This window comes from Petromyzon marinus, chromosome 56 (genome assembly GCF_048934315.1).
Source record: "Petromyzon marinus isolate PM22_M1 ecotype Great Lakes invasive population chromosome 56, UKy_Petmar_22M1.pri1.0, whole genome shotgun sequence".
Lineage (NCBI taxonomy): Eukaryota > Metazoa > Chordata > Hyperoartia > Petromyzontiformes > Petromyzontidae > Petromyzon > Petromyzon marinus.
The window spans coordinates 7,359,286-7,373,125 of record NC_133722.1 but is presented as its reverse complement, the minus strand read 5'-3'; the positions used below and the strand labels follow the sequence as shown (position 1 = coordinate 7,373,125).

At 51.0% G+C, this 13,840-nt stretch overlaps 1 protein-coding gene across 1 annotated transcript in view; it reads left to right on the top strand.

The window, feature by feature from the left end:
* LOC116954674 (voltage-gated delayed rectifier potassium channel KCNH8-like) overlaps positions 1-13,840 on the top strand; it is an 86,981-nt gene that overhangs the window by 30,295 nt on the left and 42,846 nt on the right. The window contains exons 4-7 of the mRNA XM_032975373.2: positions 1,402-1,541; positions 3,567-3,660; positions 9,025-9,174; positions 13,008-13,165. Coding sequence (XP_032831264.2) covers positions 1,402-1,541; positions 3,567-3,660; positions 9,025-9,174; positions 13,008-13,165 — 542 coding nt within the window. The remainder of the gene's footprint in view (positions 1-1,401; positions 1,542-3,566; positions 3,661-9,024; positions 9,175-13,007; positions 13,166-13,840) is intronic.

Here is a 13,840-nt window from a genome sequence, read left to right as displayed (position 1 = left end):
AGAGCCACGTAGCAGCTCAGCGGGGCTTTTACCTGGTTAAGATAACAAAAATACAAATAGTTAAGGCGGGGAGGTGGAGAATATGTGGGCTCCCTGTCCCTGATTAGGTGGGGACGGCGAGCCCGAGAGTTTCTATGGGGGGAAAGGGAGTGGGGGATAACAATAGTAAGGGAGGATATAGAGACGGGGGAACGAGGGAGGAGGGAAGGGAGGGGTAGGGGAAGAACTTGATAAGCCACCTCTTCGTATAGATATCATTTGTGGTGGCCACGTGGCTTCTGAAAAAGAAGCTGATAGCTCAGTGGGCCTTATCTGTCTTCTTTGGTTCTTTCGGTAAAGTCACGTAGAATGAGAATAAAATAATAAATTGATAAAATAAAATAACACAATAAAATTCTCACGACGTTTCGGCCACAACACAAGCGGCCTTCATCAGCTCCAGCGCTGTCCTCCAGACAGTCTCGTCCCTTCACCTGATGAAGGCCGCTTGTGTTGTGGCCGAAACGTCGTGAGAATTTTATTGTGTTATTTTATTTTATCAATTTATTATTTTATTCTCATTCTACGTGACTTTACCGAAAGAACCAAAGAAGATGAATCCTTGCAGTCACGAAAGCTTTAAATCGGGCCTTATCTGGTAATAAAAAAAAAAGTTTAGTTTTATATGTACATATTTTGTAAGTGATGTTTACATACTCTTTGGTTCTTTCGGTAAAGTCACGTAGGTAAAAATAAAAAAATAAACTTAATCAAATCACGACGTTTCACTTTAACTTTTGATTAACTTTATTTTTTTATTTTTACCTACGTGACTTTACCGAAAGAACCAAAGAGTATGTATCATCGCAGTCACGAAAACTTCAAATTTATAACTGATGTTTACATTTTCCTCGATACTTTGCACTCATATAGTTGTCACGTTCTCACAACGTGACCCTACTGGAGATATCTGTGAAAATAGAGAGCTTCATAGCCCATCAGATTCCTCCTCCCGCATGAATAAAGATTCTCAAATCTTGACTGAAAGCTTTCGTGACTGCAGGAATTCATTCTCGGCAAAGTCACATTTCGGTGAAGTCACGTACATAGAAAAAAAACACGTTATTATTTCATTATTTTTCCATCTACGTGACTTTACCGAAAGACCCAAAGGTGTCTAAAGATTCTCAGTCTGAACTTCCGAACCTTCTAACCCTCTGACCACCGGGCCCGCCAACCCCGTCTGAGCCCGTGACGTGCGCTGGCCAAGCCCCCTGCTGTCCTTCATCACCGCGCACCGCTTTGCCCGCGATGTGCCCACCGCTGTTTGTGCGTTACGTGACCGCCCCCCCCCCCCCAACCGCCTCCGCTGCCCCCCGCTGCCCCCCCCACCCCCCTCCCCGCCCCCTGCCGCATGTCCAGAAGACGCTAGCCGACGGAAGAAGCGCCGGGCAGTTCGCCCGGCGTTCATGTCAAGCCGGCGTAGGAGCCGCGCCGTGCTCTACCACCTGTCGGGCCACCTGCAGAACAAGGAGAGCAAGGGCAAGCTGAAGATCAACAACGTGAGTGTGAAGGGGTCGCCGAACGCCAGTGTGTGTGTGTGTGTGGCGGGGAGGGCCGTCCACCCACGGGTTACGCGTACGAGAAGGCGGCGGAGCGGACGCTCTGATTTACACCGTGCGGGTGTTGGGTGGGGGGGGGGGCAAGGGGAATTGTTGCAGCCGCAACGCTTGCCGCGGACGGACCACGATAACCTCGCTGATCGCGTCAAGGAGCGTTGGGCCATCACGGGAACTCCGATCGTCCTTCCCCTCCCCCCCCCCCCCGCCGCGCACCTCCGATTAGCACGCCTGGCCACGTACGGCGCGAAAGAAGTTCGACGTCTATCCTCGCAGCGGCTTTTGGCTGACCGTCGCACAGAGGCGGGCGCCGCATCACGCGCTTTCAGACGCGCTTCTGCGGCCGTCTGGAACGCTCTTCCGTCTGATATTAGGAGGCCGCTGGAGCGATGCAACTTTTAAATCATCGTCGAGATTGAGAACTCATTTTCTCTAGAACTCTCCTTTTTTAATGCTCGGTGTGTTGCCCTTCCCCCGCACCTCCGATGACCGCGGGTTGGCTAAGTACGGCGCGACAGAAGTTCAACACGCGCGCGTTTGGTTTGCAGTCCCAAATAAAATAAAACGCCATCTCCTCCCGCTGCACCTCCTCCCCACATCTGTCTCTCCACGGAAATGCTTTTTCGTCGTTGTCTCAGCTATATTTACACGCAGCCCGTCAACCGCACTGGCAGCGGCGTTGTTTCAGCGACGAGCAAACCGTGCGCCGGCTTCGACATCCGTCGCCTGAATCACCACTGGTGTTGTGTGTGTGTGTTTGCGATCCGCTCGGTGTTCGAAGGCACTGGGGATCTGTAAGAATGACAAATTCGCTCAATGCGCGCGTGTGTGTTATTTTATCTTTTGCTGTTCTGTTTGGGTACATTCTCCCAACCCCACCTGCTCTCTCCCGCCCTCTCGCCGCCCCTTAAAAACGCCGCGTTCCCGATCGTCGCCCCTACGAGGGGAGGTAGGGAGCAGTGAGCCCAGTCACCTTTGGCTGGTCCCTATCCCGAGGGAACCTGGCCCCTGGGTTTATTGCTCGCAGGGGGCTGTGTGTATGTTTGTGTTTTTCCACATTCTAAAATCGGGCTCTTGTATGTAAAAAAATATATATATACATGTCAACCCCTTATCAGCACCTTACCTTATTACAGACCATTTCAGACCGTATTGGTCACACCGTGTCCCTTATAAATCCCAACGTTCCTCCTACAAAATCCCATCACAAGGGAGAAACACAAACAAATTGGAAAAAAATGTTTGCCCGTATTGAAACGGCTGTACGCCGTGTGGACCTGAAAACCCAATTTCCCTGTACAAGAATACGAGTTAAACCGTATGCACTGGCGGAGCCAGAGGGGGGTGGGGTGGCACGTGCCCCCCCCCCCCCCCCCCCAATGATCCGATCGAAATTCCTAATTTCGATCGAAATTCCTAATTTCGATCGGATCATTGGGGTTTATTAGTAATAAATCGGCATTTTGCGACCCCCACTGCCACTGTGTAGCATATTATTACGTGCCAGGGACTCTATGAGATGATAGAACAATTATCTGAGTCAATAATTGGCAATAAGTAACGGCAAAGCAGTTATAAGTGGCTCAGAATTGTGCGCAGTTTCGTATACAGTACACGACTTCCCTGAAGGCAAACACCTTCAGCGAGCGCGATGCCGATCACACAACGCGGTTCGAATTCGACCCTTACTAACAACTCCTCTATCATTTTTCATTGCTGGAGGGATTGCCCGCCCTACCTGAAAATCCTGGCTCTGCCAGTGACCGTATGGGTTCTTTCGCGCGCGAGAGAGAGAGAGAGACAAGGAGACGCTCTGCGAGATTTTTTTAACAAGCCGTTTCTGGAATCGGCACCAGAATCCTAATTTTGACTGGAGGAATCCGATGAGCTGTAAAGCTCTTTCTCGCAGAAGTCCAGTAGGCGCTCGGTCAGCAAGTTCAGCAAGTTCTGCTTTCTCTTTTCCCGCAGAGGGTGCTACGCGAGCAGCTGGTCTTGCCGGAGTACAAGGTGGCGACGGTGCAGAAGTCCAGATTCATCCTGCTTCACTATGCCACCTTCAAGGGTAACCCAGCGCCTCACCAGCTGCCCCCTGCCGACACGTTGGGCAGAGGTAGACTGGAGTGCGCTAGCCAATCAGGCGCTAGCGCGACTGCTAGCCCAAACAAACTAGCCAACCAGACGCCAGCCCTACTGCTAGCCCAAACAAACTAGCCAACCAGACGTTAGCCCTACTGCTAACCCCAATTAACTAGCCAACCAGACGCGAGCGCGACCGCTAGCCCAATTAAAACCAGCTAACCAGACGTTAGCTCTATCGCTAACCCGAACAATCTAGCCAACGAGACGCAAGCTCTATCACTAGCCCTAACAGACTGGCCAATCAGAAGATAACTGAACACAAAGCCCTATCGCTGGCCCTAACAAACTGGCCAATCAGAGGTTAACTAGACACAGTGCTATCACTAGCCCTAACTAGCCAATCAGACACTGTGGCCCTGCATCTATTCCTAACAGCCGACCGGAGCATCCTCCGGTGCTTTGCTATTGTTATTTATTTGTCTTCTTCCCCCGATCACTTGTAATTCTGATGCTTCTTGAAAAGACGTTCCAGGCTTGGGAGATTCCATTGGGCGGTTCGCGCTGCCTGGAGTGAAGGTCATCTCTCTATGAGTGGTAAATTTAGCCAGCGGTTTAAATTGTAGCCAAGAGGCTTAGTCCGGTCGACTCGAACCGTCAAGAGTTTAGTCAAACGCGCGCAGCGATTCAGTGTTTTCCATTGAGGGGTGTGTAATTCTCCCCACCAGTATTGTCAGGTCGGCCAATCGGTGACCTCGGTTAATCTTGTTATGTAGACATGGATAGCCAATTCACATACCGCGTCAACCCATACGGTTTACCCCGTATTCTTGTACTGTGCAGGGATATCGAGTTTCCAGGTCCATACGGTGTACAGCCGTTTCAATACGGGCAACAAAAATGTTTGTCCATTTGTTTGTGTTTCTCCATTGTGATGGGACTTTGCAGGATGAACGTTGAGATATAAAAGGGCACAGGCTTACGATTACGGTCTGCATTGGTCTGTAATAAGGGTTGACAGGTATGAATTAAGTACCATGTTGGGTGTTTCTCAGTGCACTGCTTTAACAGCGGTACCAAATTATTGTAGCCAGAATCTTAATTCACACTCGTTAATTAAATTTTGTCTCGTCAGTCAGCCGCGTTTTTGGTGTGCAGCCATAGTCTAGTGGTGATGGCGGTGACGATGGTGGTGATTGTAGTTGTGGTGGTGGTGGGTTGCGGTGGTGTGGTGGATAGCGTGCTGCGCTATGAACCCGGCGACCCGAGCTTAATTCCAGCCCACGGCCAACCCCAGTGACATTCAATAGAACCGGTTCCTGGGCCTCTCCTAGGTCGACTCAGCCTCAAATGAGTACCTGGTGTGGTGTGTAAACATCGCCACTGGCGGTCGGGCGTGGTGCTGGCCACCCACTCCGTCGTGTGCCGTTCCGGCCTTCATATGTGCTACTTCCTAACAGCACTTGCCCCGACAGTCTGCCGAGGTTATACAGGGGATCTTTGTTGTTTGTTGGTGGTCGTGGTATTGGTGCGCAGTCATGGTCTATTGGTGGTGGTGGTGCTGCTGCTGGTGATGCTGGTGGTATTGGGGGGGGGGGAAGAAGTCAAAGTCTTCATTACGATTGGTGATCTTCATCCTCTCGCGGCCACCGTTGGCGAAAAAAACAAAAACCCCCTTAAGCTGACGAATAATTTTCGGGGCTAATTTCAATCAACGGAAATTAACACCTCGATCCTCACACTTGACGGCAGTTTCTCAGGAACACAGGCGGAATGATAATGAGGTCGATCTTATTTTTAACTCTACTAGAAAAGTGTCCAATTTTGTTTTTCCTTTTAGAGCACCAACGTAGCAATGTAGCAGCCTGAGAATGCCTATAATCAACTGCTGTGCGGGACCCATTTTCAAGATAAATTCGTGGTCGGTGCGGCAAATGCCTGCTCCGCTTAGGACAAGATAAACTCCATAGGCAGTCGACCACTCGACTCATTTGTCAATCACACCGTGGCCTTAAAAGGTAAAATATATATAAAAGGTGACATATTGAGCTAGTGCCCTTACTCATAGCACACGTATAGGGGAGGCCTTTCTGTCAGAGAGGCCTATGAAAGCCTCTCTATGTGTAAGATAAGAGGGTAAATGAAGGAGTGAAACTGCCTAGGGTTGGGAAACGCACCACGTTCGCCACCAACGATGTCCCAACCCGCTCTGCATAAAACAGTGTGCTGTGAAGGGCCATTGCCCGAAACGTTGTCTATTATGTTTTCTTTTCAGGTCACAGTGTTATTGACGATTGTGTATAACGTGCCGTGGTGGCAAGATGTTATCTCCCTCGCCCGGTATACAAGAGGTCGTGGGTTCGAACCCGACCCCTGACCCCCGAGCCCTGACGCCTGTATATTTGGAGTTCACATGTTCTCCCCGTGGTCGCAAGGATTTTTCTCCGTGTCCTCCGGCTTTCCCCTCCACATTTTGAATTGTGCGTCTAGAGTATTTGGCTGATTTAAATGTCCACACGATAAGCCGCTTCGTTGAGCTACAATTTGTAATGGCCAGGTCGCTTCTGCAAAAGAGCTACGTAGCTCAGTGGGCCTTACCTGGTAGAATCATAATAGTTTGGTTTATTATCGAGTTTATGGTAATAATTCAGGTTCTACAACCACATAAATATCCATTACAAGGCATCAAGAAGACTGCCAGAGAGGCTAAAGCCTTTTGATTTTTTTCATCACCTTGATACTGACACAGATAGTCCCAAAGATACGTGTTGTCGTAGTATAGAGTTGTTGTTGTTGTCTGTGCTTTTGCACCACTGCCATCGCAGCAGCAGCATCGCCAACTACTATGCAGAGTAAGGGTGTTATTTTGCTTTTTTTGGGTGGGAGCGTGAACGTGTTGCTGTGCAAAATAGAGTTTTTTGGGTTAGATCACGTACATATAAATGCGTGGTTAAACCCGCCACTATCACCGACACATCCCAAATAGTGAGGTTTGTCACGTAAACAAAACGTGCCGATTCGTTACTATAGTTCAGCACAGCGGTTGTGCGTTGTAGAGTAAACCCACTACAACATTTACAATTCGAGCGCCGTGACGTTTCGCTGGTAATTGCGACCAGCATCATCAGGATGGCAGCCGGAGCTGTGGAGGAATGCTGGTGCAGCGTGGCGGTTGAACACAGCGTGACGGTTGAGACGCGACAGTCGCTTTGCTCCAGACCGAGCCCTCTCAACAAGGAGAGGAATAATGAATGAGCGCTAGTAGCGATACAAGAGTGACAAGGAGGTGACTGAAGGTGATGAGTTACCGGAATGATATTAGTGCTGCACCGTCAATCAACCCAAATGTCGAGTGGTGGCGCAGTGGTTAGCGCGCTGCACTGTGGACCTGGTGGCCTGAGTTTCATTCCCGGCCACGCTGACATCGGTGACAGGCGATATGTGAACTGGTCCTGGGCACTCACCACAAAGACAAAAGATCCCCAGTATAGCCTTTAACAGACTGTAGGGGCAAGTGCTGTTAGCGAGAACCTGAGAAGGCCGGCACTGTGGCACACGAGAGGGGTGGGTGGGCCAGCACCACGCCCGGCCGCCTTTGTCTCCCCAGTGGCGGCGATGTTTACTACGCACCGCACCCATCCCACCCCTCCCGCAAAACCAGCATCTTTGCTCGGGCCTGCATCGAGCAGTGGATTAACAGCAACAGACATCTACGGAGAATATGAAAGGCATGCACAACGATTGCTTGCTTCTGCTTTTCAAACGAATCTCAAATCGGAGCAATTGCTCGATGTGTCTTTCCTTCTGGAACACGTGGTCTGTCCCGGTGGACAATTGCAGAAATCCGCGAGCGATAAAGGCAGGGCACGTTTTTTTAAAAACAAAACAAAAATTCACGATCAACATAATTGGATTGAACAAAAAAAGAGAAGCCACCCACCTGCTGTGACGTATCACGACGCATTAATTGAATGCCTTTAAAAAAATTAAAATGTATTCTGATAAATAATTATTTGCCGGGTCTGCAGAGGCGGGGGAGCGCCAATCTGCGACAGGTGAACTGCACGGATCAAGAGGGAAGATTAACAAACAAACATATATATAGACAGGATGTAAAGGCGTTAGGGTGAGCATCAAAGTCAGTGCCTCTAGGCCAGCGTTATTCATTGCAATCCCCACGGGCCGCTGACGGCCTCTGGTGGCCTTTAGTGCAGCCCCTGACGTGCGGTCTCCCTCCTATACACAAACAGTGACAACACCCACCACCACCATCACCATCATCGTGCTGTTAAACCCAAACAATGGTTCCAAGTGGCGTGGCGGTCCTCATACTGGCGATGTTTTATCGGCCAAAATGCCCCCCCCCCCCCCCCACTCTGACAATTAAATGAAGAGCAACGCTCTAGGCCAAGTCCTGGGTCCTGGGTCCTGTTTATGTGTCGGGTGGTGGAGGGTTACGACACATTTACACTTACGCGATCTAACACAAACGCCTTTATTACGGGGTGGGATGGGGGGGTGGTGGTCTTTGTATTTTGTTCTCGGTGAGCGCGCTTAGCTAAGAACCCGGCGGACACCCAAGAGTTCGATCCCCGCACACGACGCCGGTGGCGATGATCTGGAACCGCTCCTGGGTCTCCCATGGGTCGGATCAGCCTCAAATGAGTACCCGGTGCGGTGTGTAAACATTGCCACTGGGGAGACAAAGGCGGTCGGGCGTGGTGCTGGCCACCCACCCCCTCGTGTACCGTTACGGCCTTCATAGGTGCTCGCTAACAGCACTTGCCCCTACAATCTGTTAAGGCTATACGGGGGATCTTTGTGTGTATGTGTGTCTATCTGTGTGTGTGTGGGGGGGGGGGGGGGGAGCGATAGTGTAGCGGTTAGCGCTACGAACCTGGGGACCCGGGTTCGATTCCCGCTCACGGCCAACACCGGTGACGATTATTTGAACCGATCCATGGGCCTCCCCTAGGTCGACTCGGCCTCAAATGAGTACCTGGTGCGGTGTGCAGTAAACGTCGCCACTAGGGAGACAAAGGCGGCCGGGCGTGGTGCTGGCCACCCCACCCCTTCGTAGTGCCGTGCCGGCCTTCATAGTTGCTCGCTAACAGCACTTGCCCCTACAGTCCGTCGCAGGCTACACGGGGGATCTTTGCCTTTATCTTTGCGGCTGGCGTTGAACGCTGCGACGCCTCTCTGGCCGAGGTCGCGCAGCTCGCACCGCTACTCGTTTCGGGGGTCCGCGGGGGCGGTCGTGGCGCGGGCAGGACAATGGTGTGTCGTCTCTCCCCTCCACCACCCAACCCGCCAATGCGCGCCTGTACCACCACCCCCATGCCCGCCTCAGCCGGCTGGGACTGGCTGACCCTGCTGGCGACCTTCTACGTGGCCCTCACCGTGCCCTACAACGTCTGCTTCGTGGGCAAGGAGGACAAGCCCGTGCCGTCGCGCATCACCATCGTCAGCGACATCGCCGTCGAGTTCCTCTTCATCACGGGTCCGTCGATGCACTTCGACCCTCTCCCATCCACCCCGTCACCTCCCGACTGCTGCTGCTGCTGGCTGCTGCTGCTGCTGGCTGCTGCTGGCTGCTGGCTGCTGCTGGCTGGCTGCTGCTGGCTGCTGGCTGCTGCTGGCTGCTGGCTGCTGCTGGCTGGCTGCTGCTGCTGCTGGCTGCTGCTGCTGCTGGCTGCTGCTGGCTGCTGGCTGCTGCTGGCTGGCTGCTGCCTGCTGCTGCTGCTGGCTGCTGCTGGCTGCTGCTGGCTGCTGGCTGCTGCTGGCTGCTGCTGCTGCTGGCTGCTGGCTGCGGCTGCTGCTGGCTGCTGCTGGCTGCTGCTGGCTGCTGCTGCTGCTGCTGGCTGCTGCTGGCTGCTGGCTGCTGCTGCTGGCTGCTGCTGCTGGCTGCTGGCTGCTGCTGCTGCTAGCTGCTGGCTGCTGCTGCTGGCTGCTGCTGCTGCTGGCTGCTGCTGCTGGCTGCTGCTACTGCTGCTGGCTGCTGCTGGCTGCTGCTACTGCTGCTGCTGGCTGCTGGCTGCTGCTGCTGCTGGCTGCTGCTGCTGCTGCTGGCTGCTGCTGGCTGCTGCTGCGGCTGCTGCTGGCTGCTGGCTGCTGCTGCTGCTGCTGGCTGCTGCTGCTGCTGCTGGCTGCTGCTGCTGCTGCTGGCTGCTGCTGCTGGCTGCTGCTGGCTGCTGCTGCTGCTGGCTGCTGTTGCGGCTGCTGCTGGCTGCTGCTGCTGCTGCTGCTGGCTGCTGTTGCGGCTGCTGCTGGCTGCTGCTGCTGCTGCTGGCTGCTGCTGCTGGCTGCTGCTGCTGCTGCTGCTGGCTGCTGCTGGCTGCTGCTGCTGGCTGCTGCTGCTGGCTGCTGCTGCCGCTGCTGCTGCTCGAATACAACAACAAATATATATTCTGTCTTATTTGTTTGTGTGTTTCTCTCTTGTGCATGGGACTTTGTAGGATGAGCGTTGAGATTCATAAGGGGCACGGGGTGGCCAATAATGTCTGAATTGGTCTGTTCTAAGGTGGGGCACTGATAAGGGGTTGACATGTATTCACTATACACTGCACTACTGTACACTATTATACAATACACTATACACTACTCTACCTTACACTATACACTACACGACCATACCAACCCATACGGTTTAACCCGTATTCTTGTAGAGGCAATTTGAGTTTTCAGGTCCAGCCGTTTCTATAGGGCAATACAAATGTGTCTAATTTATGTTTTTCCCTTGTGATGGGATGAACGTTGAGATTTATAATGGAACGTGGTGGCCAATAAAGTTTGACTTGGTCTGTAATAAGGTAGGGCACTGATAAGGGGTTGATAGCTACTGTATGGCTTTAACCTTACCGCCTGAATGTAAAATTGTAGGTGGTGAGATGTTGACTACCTCGCCTGGTATGCAGCAGGCCAGGTGTTCGATCCCGACCCTGATGCCTGCTGTATGTTTGGAGTTTGCGTGTCTCTCAATCTCCACCGTGGATCACGTGGATTTTTGTCTCCAGGTCCTCCGGTATTTCCCTCCACATTTAGAATCAAGGTGCGTTTAGACTGTTTAGATGATGTCGCTGCTATAAATGTCCAAGTGATGGGCCACTTTGTTGAGCTATCATTTGTGGCCAGGTCGCTTTTTGAACAGTAAGTTAATAGCTCAGTGGGCTTTGTCTGGTAGGGTGGCGATGGTTAAGTTGTTGTATTTGTTTGGGTGGTTTGTTTACCTTTATTATACTTTGCACTACTATCGTGTGTTGTACTGTTTGTTGTTGTAACGTTTTTACACGCCCCCAACTGGACATCTGTGAAAAAGAGCTTCATAGCTCATCGGATTCCTCAAGTATAAATACATGTTCTGATTTTTGCCAATAACCCTTTTCGGAAGCACCTAATAAATACATTTTTGCATTAACCACACGTACTCGTGGCAAAAAACATTCAAAACAAGCGTGCTCTGATAATAATAATATTTGCGTTGGCTTTGAAACTCGATTGGCCGACACCAAGGACGGCCCTCTTTGTGGCATAACCTCACCCACAAGTCTTAGACGACCAGAGAATGCCAAAAGTCAAACAGTAAAAAAGGCAATGCAAGTATCAAAGCATCAAAAGCTCGGGTTGAGCAGTCGTATCTATCTGGCAAAAAAATAAATAAAAAGGGTCCCAGCGATATGCCACCTGTTGTATTGCCAGAAAGGAGAAAAGCCTTTTCTTTATTTTTTCCGTCAATTTGGCCGTGGCTTGGCGACATCATTACCGTCGGCACCAGGACAAAAGGAGGGATATTTACATCACGTGAGCCTCTTCGCCCACCCGGCCATAAGTGCATATGCGGCGAAACCAAATTTGGCATTCACATGGAAATGTTGCCATTTAACACATAAACGCAATGATAATTAAATACATAAAAGATTTTATTTCGATTTAAAGCTTTCGTGACTGCAGGGATTCATCTTCTTGGTTCTTTCGGTAAAGTCACGTAGAAGGGAAATAATAAAATAATAAAATAAAATTCCCACGACGTTTCGGCCACAACACAAGTAGCCTTCCTCAGGTGAAGAAACATAACTGTCGGGAAGACAGCGCTCCAAATTTGGCCGAAACGTCGTGAGAATTTTATTTAATTATGTTGTTTTTTTATTATTTTATTATTTCCCTTCTACGTGACTTCACATAAAAGATACCGAATGTTTTGGGCCAAAGCAGAGTCGTACGCAGTTAAAATTCACACGCGCTGACCTGGTATGTCTGGTACGATGGACTTGCAATCCAGGGGGGGGGGGCAGTTGGAACAATAGTGCAAAAGTTTTACAAATGCCCCCCCCCCCCACCACATCGCCACCACCTCCTCCTCGCTCCTCTGTCCACACGAGCACCATAAACGAGTTCACCACACAGAAGGGCAGAGCTGCGATTGAGGTCGAAGAAGGTCCAGTTCATGTGTGCTGGGTAAAGTGTCGGCACTAAACATATCTATCGAAGACACCTGGTCAGTGTGTAAGAGTTGAGGATGGCCGCAAAAATAACCCTCGAGAACAGCGGTTCTGAACCTTTACTGCAGCCTGCACCACTTTGGTTCTCAGAAAGGGCATCTCGCAACCCCAGGGAGTGCGTGCACCCCCAGTTAAGAACCGCTGATCGAGAGCTCTAGAGCAGGGGTTCTCAACCAGGGTAACGCGCACCCCTGCGAGGGGGTTACATGGGCGATGTCCCAGGGCGAAACGGGAGGTGATGTATCAATGTGTGAAATTAAATCATGCACGAGAGTCATTGGTGAACAATCGCGTACGAATCCGCCGATATAAAATGACGGCGATGAAATGCAAAACCATATGGTAACCGAGCAAGACACAAAAAATACATTTATAAACTCACTGATTGTCAACAATGTGGTTTGCAAGAGTAACCAGCAAACGCGAACAAATAACATCACACGCGCAGAACGTTCGTTTAAAAGAAAATTGTATTCTTTTGCGGTTACTTAGCTAAGTTGGGATATACCTCACAAAATGGACAATTGGTTCAATTATTGATGTTCCTTGTTCATACGTTCGTTTCTCAGGACCACGTTGGGTCAGCCAAGGGGGTTACTCGGTTGAAAACTAAAATCAGCAATGGGGGTACAGGAGTAGCCAAGCAAGGTTCAGAACCACTGCTCTCGAGGGGCTCTTTAGCGATCCCTTCTCCCTGCAGTGGCGTAAGCAGAGGAGGAATCCGATGAGCTACAAAGCTCTTTTTCACAGATTTCCAGTAAGCAAGCAACTGCAGGGCGGCGCCTTTGCGTGCCAATCCGTCGTGAACACACGTTGCCATGCGCGTGTCCCCGTGCAGACATCATCCTGAATTTTCGCACCACGTTCGTCAGCAAGTCTGGCCAAGTGGTGTACGACTCACGGCTCATCTGCATGCACTACTCCACCACGTGGTTCTTCATCGACCTCATCGCAGCCCTGCCCTTCGACCTCCTCTTCGCGCTCAACATCACCGTGGTAATGCCTCCCGAGGCTTGCCCGCCAACAAAAAAAAACACATTCTGTAACGCTCGAGAGAGAGATAGCCCTCGAGGGCATTCTTCTTCGCCTTCCGAGCGACGACGGGGTTGACGGCGATGGGTTTTTATTTTTTTTTAATCGGCCAAATAATGTGTTTTGGGCAGACCTTCGATACATTCGGCCAGAGTCCGCGCGTCGAGTTAGTTGCCGGTAGCAACGCAGCGTCCCGCATCGCATGCGAGGCAAATGACGTGGCGAGCGACGGCGAAAAAATTTCGTCTGCGTGGAAATTACGGGTATCTTGTTTTTTTTGGAGGGAAAATTCATTTCGCGGTGCGCCGCCACCTCTGATATATTCTCTGGTGCACCACGCGTTGCAATACTCGTCAAGTTATTTTGTAAAAAAAAAAAAGTTTTCCTCTCTCGCGGCCAGTCCCGAAAAAGGGGTCTCGCCGCTCACTGAATCGTTCGGCATTTTTTTCGAACGCGTCCCCCTCTCGGCGCGGCGTTAATGATCACGGCGGTGGAAATTTGTCAACGTTAAATAATGCGGGCGGCTACAAGTCGGGTAATAGCGCCGTTAATAAATGATGCACAGCGTGCGTTTACATGTGTTCATGTATGCGTTGTGAATGGGATGCGTACGCATTTCGTAAGACGCTGATTTCACTC